The sequence below is a fragment of the Electrona antarctica genome (genome assembly GCF_951216825.1).
Source record: "Electrona antarctica genome assembly, chromosome: 21".
NCBI lineage: Eukaryota > Metazoa > Chordata > Actinopteri > Myctophiformes > Myctophidae > Electrona > Electrona antarctica.
Window position 1 is genome coordinate 18,642,028 of NC_136802.1, and position 19,973 is coordinate 18,662,000.

The 19,973-nt window shown below is 42.6% G+C and overlaps 2 protein-coding genes across 2 annotated transcripts; one reads left to right on the plus strand and one right to left on the minus strand.

Annotated features, from left to right (window-relative positions):
- Positions 1–9,294: 9,294 nt before the first annotated feature.
- On the minus strand, positions 9,295–15,928 carry LOC306913656 (uncharacterized protein). The gene is made up of 17 exons (XM_079490443.1): positions 15,775–15,928; positions 15,637–15,683; positions 15,467–15,556; positions 15,227–15,354; positions 14,712–14,852; positions 13,809–13,880; positions 13,170–13,340; positions 12,467–12,563; positions 12,126–12,346; positions 11,861–12,014; positions 11,180–11,379; positions 10,913–11,030; positions 10,617–10,822; positions 10,410–10,527; positions 10,160–10,332; positions 9,922–10,025; positions 9,295–9,828 (listed from the first exon to the last, which is right to left on the minus strand). Exons 1-17 carry the CDS (start codon positions 15,795–15,797, stop codon positions 9,483–9,485), a joined length of 2,409 nt encoding a protein of 802 aa, XP_079346569.1. The 5' UTR covers positions 15,798–15,928; the 3' UTR covers positions 9,295–9,482.
- Positions 15,929–16,018: 90 nt separating this feature from the next.
- LOC306914614 (uncharacterized protein) lies at positions 16,019–19,973 on the plus strand. Its single transcript, XM_079491734.1, has 5 exons — positions 16,019–16,067; positions 16,618–16,632; positions 17,255–17,375; positions 17,947–18,029; positions 18,830–19,973. The coding sequence occupies exons 3-5, from the start codon at positions 17,327–17,329 to the stop codon at positions 19,736–19,738; spliced, it is 1,041 nt and encodes a 346-aa protein (XP_079347860.1). The 5' UTR covers positions 16,019–16,067; positions 16,618–16,632; positions 17,255–17,326; the 3' UTR covers positions 19,739–19,973.

Consider the following 19,973-nt stretch of genomic DNA (forward strand, 5'->3'; position numbering starts at 1 on the left):
GTTGAGTTTCACAGCTGTCTTAGCGTGTTGTACCAGAAATATAAGAAGTGAAGAAATAGATGAATAATCCTCAAGTAAATAAACAATACACCAGGAGGCATCAGCTTAGTGTTGCTGGATCTCAGTACGACACACGTCACTGAGCAAGTTTATTCACACCTGGTTATATACAGATCAGTTAACAAGCACTTCCGGTCTGGGGTTTGTTACGTCACAATAAGAGTCCATCAATAATAAAATATATATACAATTCAGATCATAACTTCCAACACCCCCACTTGATCTCACATTGGATATATTTTCTTTTTCATACATTTCTCTTATATACACATTTCCTCCCCCCTCTTCTTTTCACAATATAATACAAAACACACTTCAAATGCATATGTCTCTTCAAACAAATCTTTAAGCATTATTTGACACTCTGTACAAATCAAGAAAACATTTTCAAGTTAAACCTTTGACATCCGTCATCATGTTGTCATTACTGGTTTCAATCATCAACTTAAATACACATGTTACTCTTCTTCAAATGCATATTTTCTTTTCAAATACACTAATAAATAGCAATACATAAATCACATAATCAGATATCACTCAAACACAAATGAAAATTTCTTTCTCTTTGGTTTCTTTTGTGTTCTCATTTTCTTTTGCATATCTGGGTTTTGCGTACTAGTGTGATTTCCAATAATCATGCACCATCCCGTTTCTATCCCCCACTGCTTTCTTGCCCTCTGGCTGTCTGACTCGTAACCTGTAGGAATAGTCCATGTTCATCGGGACCTTTTCTGCACTGACAGTTACATAGTCACTCAAATAGGCTGGCTTCATCCTCACTCTGGGAGGGTAACATGTCTGCCGTTTAGCCTCATTTTTAGCCTGGCCCTCATCTGACTGCACAGTCTGGCTTGCCTGAGGTGTAGCTACTACAGCCTTGTGCACTTGAACCTGAACCTGCTCTCGTGGTAGGAGTGAAGCATTTCTCTTAGACCTACTCCTCCATCTCGGCACCTCAAAATCATCATAATCATTATCATTAACAATGGGCATTTCAGTCTGTGTCTGGTGCTCTACAATGGGTGGGGTCACACACCTGTGCGTCTGCACTTTACCCTTAGCCATACATTTCTGGTCGTTCACTGTGTTCAAATAATACAGTCTGTTGTACACATATATTTTGAACCTCGTACCATCTCTGCACTTCAGAACATTTTTACCTTTCTGGTGGTTGCTGCTTGCACCGAAAACATGTCCTGTGGATATGTAGGAATGTACAATGCCTGTCTCAGGGGAATACTGGACAACTCACCCCGGTGAGTTGTCTTCACTTTCTGACATGTCGGGGTGAGTTGTCTGTACTTTCCGTGGCACCCATTACAGTATAGGCCTAATGCAATTTCGGATCTAACTATCGGTTCCTACAGACGTGCGCAGTCACGGCTAATAATAGGGGGGGGAAATCATTCAGATTATACAAGGAAATGAGTGGAATCAGAGGTTTAAAGACATTTTCAACAATTTAAGATCTCCATTTTGGCAGGAATATGCTTGGAAGATGGAAACAATGTTGCACATTCATCTAATCATATGGGTAGGCTACTGGGTAGCCTACATACAAACAATAATGTTTGTATTTGTAAGGTTTATTAAATGTATGAATTTTACCTTGACATACTTAAAGGGGAATAGCACTCATTTTCGACATTTTACTGTGTCATAAATATATTTACATCTGTAGCCTATATTGTGATTGTGCTATCATGCCTTGACTTAATTATACTTATATATTATTGTAGAAATTGTTGTTGTTGCAAAGTTCTGAAAATAGACTACTTCAATATCCAATAGGAACTATGTCACCATTAGTTCAGTAAAGTATATAAAAGAGCTCAAAGGCTACATATTCAGTCAGACAACTCACCCCGAAAGTAAAGACAACTCACCCCGAAAGTGGCCGAAAGTTAAGACATCTCACCCCCGAAAGTGAAGACATCTCACCCCTGGTGAGTTGTCCGGACGTTCGGGGTAAGTGGCAAAAGGGGTGAGTTGTCTTGTTACCTCTCAGGGTAGTTGTGTGACGCTGCCCCATGCTGTCGATCAGAATCACCTTCGCATCTCCTCTGCGCTCCGCCACTCCCTGGCATCTCGTACCGTCAGCCAACTCCATACAGTGTTCTTTTGGCTGGAACTGCCGTCGAAACTCGTGAACTTTGTGATGTCTGTGATGATGTGGGAAGTCGCTCCCGTGTGGACCATCAGACCCGTCTGTCTCACACGATGCCCTCGTTCGGCTCTCACTCGTTGAACTTCGTCGCTCACCCCGAATGAGTACTCGTGCTCGCTGCCGTTCTTCTCCGACACTCTCTGCGCGTCATCTCGCCGCTGTTGTCTCCTTGTCCGTTGACAGTATTGGCACCACTCCTGGCGATCGCACATTTTGGCTATGTGCCCTCTCACGCCGCATCTGTAGCACACCGTACCGCCACCAACGCTCACAGGATCTGTAGTGCCTTGCGTCCATCATCCGTCGCTGCTCGTGTAATGAGCGACAGGCTCTTGCTGTCCAAAAACTGGACCAACTCTCCATATGCCAAAGCATTCTTGTCCTCGTAGGGCACATCAACTTCTTCACCCTCGACGGGTGGCTCGGGATTTTTTAGGACGATATCCTTCAACCCCTGTAGTAGCAGATGTCCCAACATCCTCGTCTCCCACAGTACATATCTCTCCGCATCTCCATCGAAACACAATCTTGACCAACGGCCACTCGAAGCAGCCCTCATGGTTCTGTTCTTCTGTTGTTAGCCTAGCTCGAGACTAGTTCGGCAAAGCACGCCGACAACAAACTTTTCACCTCGTAAATAAATCTGGTCTCTCTGGGCCCATAACCTGTTGAGTTTCACAGCTGTCTTAGCGTGTTGTACCAGAAATATAAGAAGTGAAGAAATAGACGAAGGAATAATCCTCAAGTAAATAAACAATACACCAGGAGGCATCAGCTTAGTGTTGCTGGATCTCAGTACGACACACGTCACTGAGCAAGTTTATTCACACCTGGTTATATACAGATCAGTTAACAAGCACTTCCGGTCTGGGGTTTGTTACGTCACAATAAGAGTCCAATAATAAAAAATATATACAATTCAGATCATAACTTCCAACCTCTTCTGCTACATTAAACATTACTAAACATTAAACGTTACTTATAGCCTACCTGTTATTGAGACTTCTATAGAGCATGTTGACATGGATAGCTTGGTTAGTAGCATCTCTAATTAATGCAGTTTGATGATTGATTGATTGATTAAATTAATATCCTATTTTATTAGACAAAAATGTAGAACAGTATAGTACAAGTACCGTCAAAACAAAATAATTCACATGCAAGTAAAGGCATGGTGTTGCAGAGCAAAGAAAAGCACTGGTAGTAGTACTATCCAAGCTTCTGCTGGATATAGGGTTCGAAGCCCTACAGCGCTGTGACCTGCTGACTGCCTCACCTTAGTCCTGTTGTATGTTTACATTCAATATGAAATGCACTATTTCACTAGCAAAGACAGTGTTCAGATTACCACACCTGAAACCCACTTTTAATATATTGTCTATCATACAGTAATACAACATCATTTGTGTGAAAATGTTAATTGTCATATCAATATTTACAGCACCCAGACAGCTCTGTAATTACACCCTTTACACACACACACAAAAAAATATAACATAACAGCTCAACAGTAAAACAGTCAACATACAGTTTAAGTGTGCACTTGAGTTTTGTGAGAGTCATGACTGTACTTTTCAAGGTGTATAGCTTGCTGCAAGCGGATGACTGTCTTTTTTTATTTATTTGATACTTTATTTGGTATTTTCAACAGTTGTTTAACCCACCTGAGGACGATTCTACAAATGTCTTCTAAATCATGACAGTTTTCTGAAAAACCTGTCAGTGGTGCTCAACCTTTTTCATGTCAAAAATGGCATACTATAGTATGTCAAATTGTATGTGTTTTGCACAAATAAATGTCACAACCACCACTGGACCGATCAGCGAGAAACTGTACGACTCCAGTAGGCCAAGAAAGAAGCGTCACATCTGGATTTGTTCTTTTTCATTTATTTAATTTGTTTTAAAACATTCTCATATAACAACAATTGTTCAAATCAATACATTGACAGACAATAAACTTTAGGCCTTTCCATCATAGCCTAAGATTTAGATCCTCGTGGATGTATTTATCGATTCTGACATTTTCAATCTACGAGAGTCTAAGCGAACTCGCCCCGAATGGCCCCGAGTGCCACCTGTTGGTTCATATACGCCAAGCGTTTGAAACCCGGAGGTCGGTAGCTTTCAATTTAAAAAAAAGGTGTTTTCATCCACTCTGTCTCAGAATCTTTCCGCCATCTTGGACCTTTCTTCGTTTCCGCTAAATGAGTGCAATTTAGGCTGATCCTGCCATACAACATCTATTCTACACACTTGTGCAAAGATTATATGGCCAATAAATAATAATACATCACGAATAGCCCACACTGGTCACAGTAGTAGGGCTTTTCTCTTGTATGAATTCTATGGTGACATTTGAGATCACTGCTCGAGCTGTACCGTTTCCCACACTGGTCACAGTGGTAGGGCTTCAACCCTGTATGAATTATCTGGTGACGTTTGAGAGTACTTTTCATGCTGAACCTAGTCCCACATTGGTCACAGTAGTAGGGCTTCTCTCCTGTATGGATTCTCTGTTGACGTTTGAGATCACTGCTCGAACTGTACCATTTCCAACACTGGTCACAGTAGTAGGGCTTCTCTCTTGTATGAATTATCTGGTGACGTTTGAGATCACTGCTCGAGCTATACAGCTTCCCACACTGGTCACAGTGGTAGGGCTTCAACCCTGTGTGAATTATCTGGTGACGTTTGAGAGTACTTTTCATGCTGAACCTAGTCCCAAATTGGTCACAGCAGTAGGGTTTCTCTCCTGTGTGAATTCTCTGGTGCAGTTTCAGAGTACCTTTCATGCTGAACCTAGTCCCACACTGGACACAGTGGTAGGGCTTCTCTCCTGTGTGAATTCTCTGGTAACATTTCAGATTACTTTTCATGCTGAACCTAGTCCCACACTGGACACAGTGGTAGGGCTTCTCTCCTGTATGGATTATCTGGTGTTGGTTGAGATGTCTGCTGTAGATGTGTTTGAGTTTCGTAGGAATGACATCTGGGATGGAGAATGAGGAGAGAGGAAAACATGAACAAAATGTTTTAAATAACATGCAAGCTGACGCTGTGTTGTATTATTACCAATTTATAATGTCCTGAATTCTTTAGGACAGCAGCAGCAACTGCTTGCAGCAATTGGCCGTTTGAACATTCCTGGCTTGACTGATGATTGCATTTCTCTCTGTCTTATATCTCTATCTCTCTCTCATGAGTCATGACTGATGATGTGCAAACATACTCTTTGTACATACACACACGCACACACACGTACACACACGCACACACACACAACTGTGGTTAATCAAACCACAGTTTAGTGCTAGGAGCCGGAGGAAGTATTACGCCGTTACTCCACCGAGTACCGACAACCTTTGTGTACATGTGCTTTCTGTTGAAGATGAAATCAAAGTGCACAGTGACATGAAAACATGCACATAACTTTTCTGTGTAACTTTATCACAGGCTGCTTCAGCATGGCTGCCTGGTAGATCTGTTCCTTCTCTATTCTGTGTAACTTTATCACAGGCTGCTTCAGCATGGCTGCCTGGTAGATCTGTTCCTTCTCTGACGCAGCAGCTGAAAAGCTGTCGGACAACATTTCTCTTTCAAAAAACCCAAATAGTGAATCTCCTTCGGTCCACTTTTTAAGGCCCGCTTTTACTGTCTGGGATGTGATGTGACTATCTGACTCTGGTTATGGCCGTGAGGTCAGGTCCGCGACCGTCTGAAACATATACTTTTATAAACATTCAAAATGTCGATGGTCAACTGGTAACGGATGCGCCTTGTTGATACGAGGTCCCGCGTTCGCCTCCCGGCCGAGGATACACACAACTTTATCAGAGTGTTTCTTTCTACATTGATTGCAGTATTAATCCTTTGACTAAACTCATTGAAGGACGTTGAGTATTTTTTCCACCACTGAGTGGAATCAAACCAAGGATCTCTAACACTTAGAGGCGGGAGACCACTGTAAGATTTGCGAGGGTTTGAAGTTAAATGTTATCTAAAATGCCTATTACAACAACCTAACTATAGGCTACAGGCTAAACGAAAGAAACATATGCCCTCTGAACACTGGCCACCTCTTATAGCCTACATAAGAAAGTGGTACATAAGAAATGCATGCATTCATTCATTCATCATTCATAATTTGATCCCCCTGAGATTAAATCCAACTGGTGTGATCATAGAAGAACATATTGTCTACAGCCACAAGGGGGCGCTCTGTACCAAGACGATCTGACGACGAGTATAATAAACTGGAAGAAGAAGAATGAGTGTGCGCTGGTCCTGCTGATTGATCTGAGCAGGACATCCATCCATGGGGAAGTCAGAATGAGAAGGAGGCAGCAGCCATGGCGTCACATTCCCCTCTATGGATGTATGTGACAATCCACTCTCTGGAGGTGATGGAAGGAACACACCAACCCAATACCCATCATCAGCCACACTCAACTGACACAGGTCAACTATACTATCAAACATGAATATCCCAACAAAGATTTAGTTTAATATTATTCACCTGTGATATCTGTTCATTATGTTCTCTTCACATATGAATAAGTATCAACATGGCAATGTAGTACAAGAAAGTATTGGCATCAACAGAGTACAAAAATAGATGTACATAGCAAAGCACACTACTAAAACTGGAGTATGAATAGGCCAAGAAATTAGCAGACATACGTATTCAGACATACGTAGTGTGTCTGGGGTTCACCCCTGGGATAAAGCTGAATCTGTGGTGCCATGGGCTGATCCATGGCCCAGTTAAGTTTCATTCCAAAATGGCGTGTGTACATAGAGCCCATTGACCTGTGTTCTGGGGAGGCAACAGGCAAGCCAGGTGGGGAGGGTGATACTAGTTAGGTGTGATATTAAGAGTGTTTAGTCTACTGGAATGTTCATGAACCCAGAAATGGTGATTAGTATAAACTTTTATGATTCAAATGTCATCTATAGCCGGCTTAGAAAATGAGATTAAGCTTGGTTGCTAAAAATTGCACAGCAATTTAAGTAATTAGCATAATATGTAACCATACCATTAACATCCTGTATAAGGCAAAAACATCAACATTTCATCATGCTTTAAGTAGCATGTGACATGTCAAACTAAGGGGTTTTCATGATGCTGAAAACAAATGTTGCTAAAAAAAACACTTCTTGGCCTAAAAATGGCCATAGCCGTCTGATGAGGTCAGCACATTTGGGAAAGCGGCTCAACGTGCAACTTTTAGCAACCAAGCTTAATCTCATTTTCTAAACCTATAGATTACATTTGAATCATAAAAGTTTATACTAACCAACATTTCTGGGTCTAACATGGGACTTATGGGGGCTTCCAGTAGACTGGAGAATGCAACGATTTTTTTAATGTCATTTTGGGTTGACTCCTTAAACTAGGCCTCATCTATGAATGAACACAAGGCGACCTTGAACATGCCTTGAATGAGCTGAGTAAAGTTGGCTATTAGTCCAAACAAGACACTTGATTTCGGCTCAAGAGATTGAAGTTTAAATACAAGTATTAGAACAAGGATCGAGAATAAGATATATCAGTAATGGTGACATATAGGCCTATATAATATATATAGGCCTATGAAGCACATATTATGTATAACTTTTGTAAAAACCTTAATCTTGTTGTATAAAATCTGACTAGTTGGGCAGGAGGAGTAGGATTGATTGATTGATTGATTGATTGATGTATTAAGTTTGCAGAATTACAGTACATTTCAAGTACAACTCAATACAAAACTGTTAACAGTGAGTGGACGACACCATAAAGCATTACACTTGTTTACAATAGGGCCCACCATTTTCAATTCATCAAAACATTTAGAGACGTACGAATATACACAACTATATAGTCAAAAAGAAATCATCATAGGAGGTAAAAAGGGAAAAGAAATATATAAAGTGAGGGGAAACAGGGGTGGGTGGGGGATTCACCCACCCCAGGTTCCACAGTTTGGTGGCATAGGAGCAAAATGAATTGAATCCCTTGTTTGTACCGAATCTGGGTTGCTGGGACTTGTCCTCCTGGCAGGCAGGGGCTCCTAACCATAGAGTTATAAAGGATAGAGGACGGACTGTCCCGCCCCTGCTATTCATTTCGATGGAAGTTGCTCAGTGGCATTTGGAAGCACCCGGAAGAACGGTCTACTTCCGTATTTTTTGCGTTCAACGTTAAACCCCAGCTGCATGGGGGTTCCTTGTCATAAATGCACAGGCCCGCCTGCAGTCCCAACTCTGACCAGTAGGGCCGAGCGCTTCAACGTTAGAGCCTCCCTGGGGGCTTGGGGGGGCTCCTAACTGGCAGGTGAATCAGTAGGATACAACAGCAGTGACACTAGTCATTCAATAAACAGAACAGAAACATTTCCTCATCGTGTGACATAGCATGTAGGCCATGTTTAAAAACAGTTGCAGACACTTGGGGGTAAGTCTGCAATCAAAGATTTAAATTGACCATGTGTTGGGAGAACAGTTCTTTAATTTAAGCTGTAGGCCTAGGTCATGCCACGTGGTTGGGGCACTAAAACAAAAGGCTATTTTCCCCACTTCTGTTTACACATTTGGGACCTTTAGTGTGAGCCAGTGACTGGAGCATGTCCTATATGTTACAGGGTTCCAATCCATGCTTTAAAAATAAACGGATACCAATGTTTGTTTCGCCTGTCAAAAGCGCTGTCGAAAGGAGTTGTCCATGCCCCTGACAAGCCCATATACTGTAGGTATACAACCTGCGAAAGATACGCTGATGCCAGTGTCATTTGCACCAAAGCCCCGCCAAGACAATAGATACAGTACAGTGAGTCTCCATTTATAGGAATGCCCACAAAAGGTCCCGTTATTATACTCAAATGCACGTCAATGTGTCTCGCAACGTACCAGTGTGGTGAAAATTTCAAGTTACTGGCCTGGGATTCAAATAGTCCCGTTGTCTACCAAATCTTTGCAAGCAAGGACAATCATTTAATTTGTAGTCTACCTTTTAAATATGTGGTCAAAGCTAAAGTACTAAACAAATACTGCCACTATCCCTTAAGTCACACATGACAATCACGTAAAATATTTATTTTTTATTAATAGCAAAATTTTAATTACCAAACATACAACCATTTTAGATAATTCAGTCACTGCAAAACATCATTACTTTCTTTGGACTCCTGTACGAAGGAGAGCAGATTGTCAAGATGAGAAATTTAAATCTCAAACAGTGACATCACATTAAGTGATTACGTTTTTGAAGGCTTTAAGTTAACAGTCTTGCTCTGCCAAGTTTGCCACTGTAGAGTTTGACACGTTGAGGAGTGGGGGCTTTGACTTTGACAATCTTGGGACGTATAGTACGTTTCTTGATGGGTCTAGTGGTAGTTGTTGGTCGAGTGGTAGTGGTGGGTGCAAATGTAGTGTGAACAGGCATAGGGTGTAGTCGTTCAGAGACACCGTTCATTGTGTTGGTACTATGCGCCACACTTCCCATACTGTTATTGGTAGTATGCATCACACTTCCCATGCCAGGGAAGTCAGCCTCAAACCTGTGTATTAAGAAGAGGCGATACAGGCCAGCCAGTGGATAGACACACTGCACTGTGACCCTGCAGGGTAAAACAAAAAATATGAATTTAAAAACAAAGCGGTTATAAATACAAATTTAGGATTTGGTTATTAAAAGTAAACGTTGAACATACTTGTCAGTGGCATTCCTGGCAATAACTGGTGGCACAGGCACAGCAAAGAGTTTTTGATTGAAGACAATCTCGTTCTCATAGATCACCATGTTCTCCTGGTCAAGCTACGGGTCACAAAACAAGATTTATCGCAATGATGTGTAATCTAACCAAGCAGTCTAGTTCTTAGTTTAATTCCAACCCTTTAACAATGTCTTTATCAATTGCAATGTCTTAAGATAATGCTGTAGGCTACTACCTTAACTCTGGATCCACAAGACTTCATTGGAAAAGAGAACAGAACTCTGTTGCCAATTGTGTCTATAGGTGCACATCTTTTGTCCAGAAGAGAGACTCTGGAAGCCTTCCCTCCAGCTGGGATGGCCATAGACAAGTCAGCCACTACAGTCATCTGCCCTCTAGTGGAGCACGCTGTAGACAGAAAGCATCACGGTTGACATCCTGCTTGCAATGAGAAAGCCTCATTGATTAATTAGGTTCCTACCTACCAACAAGTTCTTTAGTCGGGAATTTACAGGCTTTCACAGTGCGACTCCGGACTTCCAAGGTCTTGGCATCCTTGATGAGAATCTCAAAGGAGCCAGAGAATTTCTTCAAACAAATGTTCTAAGCAAAAAGGTAAAAGTGAACTTGTTTGTTATGTCAACAACAAATACATACATGTTCTCAGTGAAGTTTTAGAGTTATTATCCCACCTCATAGCTGATGCCAGCAGAAAAGAGGGGCACATCCAGACGCAGACTATGGCCGTCATTGAGCATGATGTAGCCCTTCTGAACAGCCAGCTCTGGGGTGAGGGGTTCTGACCCGATATAAGCCTGCCACAAGTAGTCAAATGGCTGGTGCTGTAGTTTGAAACTGATGACCTTCTCAGAGCAGAAACCGTCAAAGGTTGGGGGAACTGTTGACAAGCACAAGAACACTTGGCAATTCTGACCATTGCTTCAAAAAAATAAAAATGCATGGTTAGACCATCAATTAATTAACTTACAGACATCCGTGAACAATGCCGCAACCGATGCCAGATGATAGTATGGCTCCTTCTTAGGCAGAATGATAAGAGAGCAGTTGATGTCTAGTCTGTACTGCAGGACTCCTTCTTTGGACAGCTACAAAGAGTCACAAGCACCACCAATAGACATGTCAGTTGAGAACCACACTCATAACACAAGAACCAATTCGGGAAGGGATCGGCATTCCGAAGCCCCAGAAAATTCCTGCTCATGGAGAAGTTTCATTATCAACCATTTCATCCTACCTGACGCTGAACAGCAGTGTCCTGAAACGGTACCCTGACAGTGTATCCATGGGTGGTGTTGTAGTGAACAACTTTGTCGATATAACGGTGTTCATCCATCAGAGGGATAGTGAGTCCATTCAGCTTCACAGTGGCCAACTCCACATCACCAGGGAAAACTCCCAGGTACACTGTGAATACGAGTTCTTCAGAAACAGTCCCTGAAATAAACATTCACATTGCTTTTTTATTACATACAGTAGGGGGACAGATACACACACACACACTCATAACTGGATGGACTCGGAGCCTACTACAGAGAGTTGCGTCAATGAGGGGGCAGAACAGTGGTCACGTCGTTCATGTAACTTGAAATGGTGACAAAGGCTCATAGGGCCCTATTTTGAGGGGCGCTAGCCCTTCCTATACAGCTTTTGTCCAGACTCCCCACAAGTCTCAATATTTGCCATTGACAATGAAAGGAGAAATTATGTCAAATTTGTACGATGACAAGAACGCCCCTCACTTCACACAGGTGTTATTTTTCATTTGTTAAAATAGCCACTCTACAAGCTCACAACATGTCAATGTAGATCGGCTAGTTGAACAATTTTAAAATGTTTTTCAAAATAGTAAAAAAAAAAGGCAAAGACGCAAGGGCGCAACTCTCCTTATTATGGCTCTGGATGGACTGTTTCTTACTATCAACACTGAAGGCAGGCCGAGCGAGAGGAGGTGTGGTCAGTCGTCTGAGTTGGCGTTGTCTAGTTTGAACTTTATCTTCATCCACAAAGAGATGCTCAACGTAGAGGTAGAAGATAAAGCTCTCATGGTACATGTTGTCCAACACCAAGCTCTAAGGACAGTAAATAAGATACATCCACATACGGTTAAAAAAGGTATCCAGAATGTACAGTAAAGGTCACACTATAAAGTGACCTGACGATTCATGCGTTGATTTCAGTACCTTCCTGTATCCTGCTTCATCATTAGAGGGGATGCTAATCTGGACCATCGTTTCGGTTTCCTCAATGACGTAGCCTCGCTGACGTAGCCTCTGTGGCTCAAGGAGGTCACCATTAACCCCCATTCTGAGCCGTTGGCTGTTCAGTCCAAGAGGTGACGACATAAATGGCAACAGCATAGGGGTTTTCCACATCACGCTGCTGTCATTGTAGGACCCTTCGTCTGTATGGGGCAGCAGCATTACAAATAAATTAATAATTCAAGCTTACACTGTAAAAAACACAAGTGTAAAGATGAGTCTGTGCAGAGAGATCACAGCTGTACTGTAGTAGGCCTACTGACGCATGGAGCAAGCAGCCACTAGGTCCACCATAATGATAGCCCAGCTCCGCCTCGAGAACAGTGTTGAATGGATCACCTCCACTGGAACACCGTCCACCTGAGACACCAAATGGAAAGCCTTACATTACTACAAGGTACAGTATAATAATGTACAGCAGTGGTTTTCATAACTTTAACCCTTTTCGCATCAAGGTCCATTATTTATTCAACTTTTGAGCCACGGACCACCATTTGATGAGATTTAGCCTTGCACATCCAAAACTAAAGAATATTTTGTCCACAATTCCATGCTGTATTGATGTTGGTACCATTAGGAGAGATAACAGGCAAACGTAGAATAATTGTTATTTTGAGCAACATTCTCCAATTGTGTAGACATCTTGAAAATTAAGTAATGCAGAGGTTTAAAAATAATGTAACTCCTGAGAGCGTAAAATGAAACCAAATGGACCCGTACCCTCTAATCTGATTGCAGCACATCCAATGCGATTTAGTCACATACTGTGTACACAATACAGCAGGTGGCAACATTGCAAGCAGTGAATCTTGTCCCATTCAGTGAATCTGATTGTCCATCCATTTGAACTAGTTTAATCTCAAGACAATCAACTATAATTTCACTTTAGACAACCAACAGTTTCAATTCAGACAACAAATATTTCAAATGACCCATGTACTTAGAAACATTAAAATAATTTCTTACCAGAGTGGAAAATGAGTGAGGCTGTCCATACGATGTACGAAATACAAGCCTTCCATCGGTCACATCAAACATGTAGCCCTGCTTTCGAGCTTCAGCGAGGGTCATGGGAGTCAGCCGCTGGTCCTGCTTCTGAAACATCACCTGCCAATCTGACGTAGCCGAAACGTAGGCCTAGGAAACAACACCCATCATTCATCAACATGAACACATTTATCATACAGTGAGCAGCACTTTTAGCACGGACCACATTCACACATTGGCAGGGGTGGGCTATATGGAAAAATAGATTTTTTTTCAAGCAGTAACAGGATCCACGATGATATTATCACGATTCTTTTTCAAGTTACTTAATGGTACAACCACCTACAAGGTAACAAAAACTAAAATAATGAGTAACAGACCAACATACTTAATTTTGACAAACAAAACATTGTTCTACAGAAGTATAAATTAAGGTAATAGAACTGCAAATCATAGAATGTGCATTCACTATCATGCAATACAGTACTCTGAAAAGGCATATCGTTGAGACGATTTATTTATTACCATATAGCCCACCTCAACAATGAGGTATCAACAGAACTGGCCACAGTGTGAATACCGTCAACTGATAGACAAATATAACACCTACAAACATACCGTAGTGAGGGCATCATTCCAGTCATCTTTCCTGGTTCCCGATGGACAGGTCATATCACTCCTCACAGAAATCTAAAGTGAAACCACAACTAGTTAGTCAGTTAGTCAACACCTCCACTGCAGCCTCCACTGCAGCCAGTCATTAGCAGCCACCACAACATTGGCCTAAAGCAGTGGTTATCGCACTTCTTCATATCAAGGATACAGGCCTTGCTCGGCCCCACCCTTCTCCCATGTGTTTAGTTTCCAAGATGGCCGCAGCACCAGGAGGGGGTGGGGCAGACGTGAGCAGGTGGGGTCGTCATATGCCCTTACTGGGCTGCATTCACAAATTCAAGACACCCGTCTTGCGTTTGTCTTTTGTCTGTGTTTAATGGCCACTCCAATGCATTTCCAATGGAAGCCCATATGGTTTGACCAAACATTTTGTTTGATGGGGGGGAGGGGGGGGCAGAACACATCCATCAAAGCTGTGTTCAGACACAAGTCAGGTGTCAGACACAAGGCAAGGGTCTTGAATGCAGCCCAGTAAGGGCATATATATCGACCCCACCCGCACACCTCCGCCCCACCCCCTCCTGGTGCTGCGGCCATCTTGGAAACCAAACACATGGGAGAAGGGTGGGGCCGAGAAAGACCCCCATGTAAGATTTGTGTTCAAGATGTACAAGCTCAAGCAGATGTTCAAGCTCACAATGCATTGCGTCGCTATAACACATTTTGCTGGAGACCCCCTGGAACAACCTCAAGGACCCCTGGGGTCCCCAGACCCCACTTTGTGAACCACTGGCAAAAGTGTATAAACATGGTACACCATAATGTAAGCAATATATCTACAAACAATACTAGCATTTTATACAGTATCCCTTTTAAATAAGCATGAACACATGAATCAAAGCTTACTTCCATATAGTTGACCTCACAGGAAACCTCTTTGGCAGACCACGGGAGTGAGGGAGAACAAGTCTTGTTCAAAGTGTAGGTGACCTCCCGTCCTTCATGGGTGGCAATCAGATTAAACTTGAACACAAATGTTTCATCTGCCTAAACAAAAATAAGAAACAGGTAGTTAAGTCTTAACCGCTTGGCAAACTGGACCCTCGCACATTGTGAGCTTGTAGATCTGCTACTTTTGGCTAATGTTCCCCCCCAGGAACCAGAAATCTAACCTAAACATAACTGCAAGCACGGGAGCAGCGCATGTTTGCCAACGTTAATGCATGTTTGCCAACCTTAATGCATGGTCGAACCACGGGGCAGCCCCCGAATATAATAATAATATTCGGGGGCTGTCCCGTACGTGCCCAGTCATCCATATTATGGATGACTGGTTCAAGAGGTTAAGATGAACACCAGTTTGTATTTGCAGAATATAACATGGTGTGTGTGTGTGTGTGTGTGTGTGTGTGTGTACATACTGTGTTTTCTGCATGGCATGAGAAGTAAGAGGCTCGGAATTCAGCCTGACCCAGCAGGGGCCGAATTATGATACTGTAGCCACACAATGCTTGATACTGCTCAGTGATGTTGTACACATCCATACGGTCTAGGAAGCAAGCATCGATTAATTCACAACGGTTACCAAACAGGGCTCACACACAGACAGGACAGCTTCCCAAACATAACACAACAGTAATAGAAGATGTTGTAAAGCTTACCAACAGCCTGCAAGTGAGGTTCATTGCCAGCAAATTTAAGGTCAATTGTCATTGTCAAGTATCGGTCATGACACTCCATGTGAACCACTCCTATGTGGACATGGAAAGTATAAGTGGAACAAACATACAGATACAAGTTTTGGTTGGTTTGTATTACCAATAATTCTTACCATCTGGACAGTCAGCACACCTTACAGTTGACCACACAAAAAGAAGGCTGTGGGAGGCCAGCATAATTATGGTTAATTCAGACAAGAATCAGCACAAGGTGGCCTTCAATAATAAATATCCTCAAGAAAACATCTTACCAAAAGTACAAGATAAAAGCCATAGCCACTAATGTACTGCAGAGTCTAAAGCTAGCCTGAATGGTAGGTATAGCAAACTACACTGCTAACAAGGACAGCCAAAACACAAGTGTTCTACAAAGCAGCAAATTCATATACTGCCATGTCCATGTCCAGGCATGAATTCCTCTCCTTAACTGACCAACCAGAGGCCTTCAGCTCTCAATCACACATGTGTTGCTCATTAGTAGTTAGTGGTTTTCAACCAGTCGTCCGGGGACCACCAGTGGGCCCGGCTAAATGATGGAGACTTGGTAAGCAAATGGACCTTTAACTCTAGACTAGAGAGAGTAAAATGAAACCAAATGGACCCTTTCCATTTGGTATCATGTTATGCTCGCAAGAGTTACATAATTGTTAAACATCTACTACTTAATTAAAGTGTACACAATTAGTAAATGAAAAATATTGTTATTTTTGATGAACATGTGCCTGTTATTAATTAACTCATCTATATGGTACCACATGTAACTGCATGGAATTGTGGACAATATCCTATCCAACGACAAAAACAAGAATTAAAACAATATTTAGTCTTGGGTCTGAACTCTGAATGTCATCAAATGGTGGTCCGTGGCTCAAATGCTGAATGGACCTTGATGAAAAGGGTTGAAAACCAGTTTTCAGATTGTCGCGAATGAACCAGCTGAGGGCGCTGGCGGACCTCAGTTTTCCTTTCTTTTATTGTGCTAATGGTTGCGTGTATTTCACCCTATGATTTCACCTGCTGGCTGCTTCCCTTTCCCCCTGTCTGTCTGAATGTCTGTCTTGAATGAAAATATCAAAATGAACAACCACAACCAGCAAGAAAGTTTTACCGTGAGTCCCCATTTCTTGAATGATGTACATTGCTTTTGTTTAATGCCTCGTTTTATCCCGTCTACCAAATAAAATACACGGGACCACATGCAGTGGTGGAAGTAAGTTAAAGTAGCCTACTGTAGCGGCAGGCTATTGTATTTTGTACTTGAGTATTTTTTTAATTTCCAATACTTTTACTTGTACTCCACTACATATCAGGCAAATATAAAAGCCACTAGTTACTTTGTAGATGTTGATTGTTATCACAAAACATACATTACCCACTTCAGCCCTATTTCGACCTGCTATTTTCTAAATATTGGTATACATTTGAAAACTTGAAATGGGACAAGTACTTTTACTTTTGGTACTTTAAGTATATTTTGATACCAATACATAGGCTACAAGTACAAAAAGTATAATACTGTACTTTTACTCAAGTACATTTTGAATTCCAGATTTTATACATTGCACTATTGATACTTTTACTTAAGTAAAACATTTGAATACTTTTTCCACAACTGCCACAATGGAAACAATAAGCCCCTATAGGGCTTTTTGTGTTATCCTTTTAACAATCTTTGTAAACCGTACTACAATACAATAATAGTATTGTCAATCCTCAATTAAACCCATATAGAAGCCAAGGCCGGCTGTTCTCCCAAACTACTCCAACAGAGTCCTGCAGCACCCATCTTTCCTGCCGTTGTTCATGGAATCAGGCTCTGCTCTGCAGCCTGTTGTCAGGCTCCACCAGACAGGTGAGCTCGCTTATCCAAGCATCAGAAAAGTCATATCTCACATCTAGAAGGTCCTGTGTTCGATTCCCACTGGGGACGCTGTGGGCATGTTCTCTCCTTCACGTCATCAGTGCCCGTACCGCGTACCCTGGGTGGGGTTGACAAAAGGGCCTTTCTGTTTGGAGTTTGCATGTTCTCCCCGTGTCCCCTAGGGTAGGTACCCTCACAAAAAACATGCAGTAATCCTGGTTTCTAAACTGCCTCCCCATGGCCAGCCGTGGGGCCTGATGAAGGGGAAAGGAACTGGTTGGAATAACATGTTCCTTCCACGTGTTACGTCCAACCGGGGAAACTCCCCCCCTGTCAGGTGAAAAGAAGCGGCTTGGAGTCGTCATGCATAGAAGGAAGCATGAGGTCAGTCCGTTGCTCTCCCCAGGTTGTAAGAGAATCTAGCAGCCAGGAATACATTAGATAATTGACACTGGGTGGGAAAAGAAATGGGTTGCAAAATCGTGGGATAAAAAACACCAGAACGACAACACCAGAACGATGGATGACAATTGTTATGTTTTTGCCCCCCCCCCCCCCCCAGTTCCAGTTGCAATTCCATCTGATTACTTCTACATTGAGCCGAGTTGTGGGAGCAGGATCCCCAACATAGTGACTGAGGTGAAGGTGAGTACATTTTTTTTAACGTTTATTGTGCATTCATGTCAAACTGATCATCACTCCAAGTATTTTACTAGAAGTGACAAATATTATTACAACACCATATTGTAATGATGTGTAGGCCTAGGCCTATGACAAAACACAATATAACATTTGCAATTATATTGGTACTAATCTAATAAAAAGGAAGTTTAAAAAGCATGAGTCAATTCCATTGTTTTCCCCAATATCTTGTAAAACCATATAAACATGAAAGATATAATCCATCCAGATTACCACAGATTAAGATAAAGTAATGAGCCCGGGTTCTCTGGCCTGGTCTGAAGGCCCATGGGTTGGGGGTAGAGATTATGATGGGGCTCAGACAGACTGGGTCATTCAATAAGGTTGGCCATCTCCTATCAGACAGAGCTTAGATCCTGGCTAGGGGTCGGGTGAGAGGAAATTGAGATCGAGAACTAAAGGAGGAGTCATCATGCTGCTGAGTGCTTGGAGGTCAGAGTGAGGGCTAGGCTGAACCATTACCATTAGTTTGTTTTGTAGATGAAGTGTAGGAGACCATGATTGTATGTTATGGAAACAACATAATGTAACAAGGACTGTGCCTGTGCAATAGGGTGTATATACTGCACAATGGAAATCTCGATTACAAAGAATTGTAATGGTGATCCTCATATTCCTGGAAAAACTAAAATATAAAAGCTGGGATTCAATGAGATTGTTTTAAGCCATATTTAAACTCTAAACTAGCCTATTTCCAAACTTCCCTCACTTACCATCGCTCTTTCTTTGTGTTCCTTAAATAGCCTTATGAGTGCTTTCGCCTCAACACCCCAGCACCGGTCATGTCTACCCGTCCAGCTCCCCCAAATCGTCCAGACCCATTCAGTGCGTGGCCATACCCCACCAGCAATCTGGGCAGTCCAACACTGAACATGTATCCAGAGCTCTCCCCGATCATCCAACCATGGGAGATGGGTCCAAAGCGGACAGTGCTTCAGCTTACCTTGGAGGAGGACCTGGCTATAAATAGCCTCCTGAAACTATACCACGGAGATGTCCGCCACGAACAACCACTACATAGTGGTGGAAACGGCACACATACTAACATCATTGATCCCCAAAAAGAGCACTTCAGTGTTGGTGGGTCATCGGCGGAAATTAAGGAGCCCCTTCATGCCGACGGGCCGTATCTACAGGAAGTTAATTTAAGTCTGTTGAAGGAAGATGAAACCTGGAACCAGAAGCATAATGATTGGGTTCCAGGAGTAAGAAATCCTGATCATCATTCGTTCCTGCTACAAGAGGGTTCAGAGATAGGCACTGGATCCCCATCTGCTTCCGAGTGTGATGAGACTTCACCTTCACTGACCGGCAGTCATGGAGACCACTCCGATTGTACCCAAACGTGGCCTGCACCAGTCTTGGGAGAGAGAATGAATGCCCTAGGCGCCATCTACTGTAGGCTTGCCGAGGGTCAGGCGGGATGGGAGCGGAGTGATGATGTTCTCACATTATCCTATGAAGAGGAACCTCCGACAGAATCTCCACCGGCGTCGTCTTCACCATTGTCCCCGTGTTCAGGGTTTAGCGAGGGGAGCAGACAGGGTGTGTTCTGGGAATTGCCCGGGGGGGTGAGTGAAGGGACAATGATGGAGTCAGAATGTGAGGCTGTTAAGGTTCTGTTAGGCCTTGGGGAACATGGAACCCTGTAATTTCCAGCAATGCATCATCAACGTTCCCTGGTGACTGTTTGCATCTTGGCTATCGCAATTTTGTTCGCCTTTGTTGTTTCTCTAGCTTTTTGTCCCCATACAGCCAACAGTTTGAATAGCCTCCAGTTAAAGTGCATGCGTGACTTGAATTTGCACTTTAAACTTGTGTATTGTATGCTTTGTAGTTATGTCACCACTGACACAATTTTATGCGTCTCATGCAAATAAATACCTC

Bases quoted from the DNA above. Each gene is read 5' to 3' on its own strand.
- LOC306914614 (XM_079491734.1), top strand. From the start codon at position 17,327: ATGGAATCAGGCTCTGCTCTGCAGCCTGTTGTCAGGCTCCACCAGACA. The intron at 17,376-17,946 runs GTGAGCTCGCTT...CCCCCCCCCCAG, and splicing joins TGTCAGGCTCCACCAGACAG to TTCCAGTTGCAATTCCATCT. The intron at 18,030-18,829 runs GTGAGTACATTT...TTCCTTAAATAG, and splicing joins ACATAGTGACTGAGGTGAAG to CCTTATGAGTGCTTTCGCCT.
- LOC306913656 (XM_079490443.1), bottom strand. From the start codon at position 15,797: ATGGCTTTTATCTTGTACTTTTG. The intron at 12,347-12,466 runs GTCAGTAGGCCT...TGCCCCATACAG, and splicing joins AGTGGCTGCTTGCTCCATGC to ACGAAGGGTCCTACAATGAC. The intron at 11,380-11,860 runs GTAAGAAACAGT...TGTTTATTTCAG, and splicing joins GCCTGCCTTCAGTGTTGATA to GGACTGTTTCTGAAGAACTC.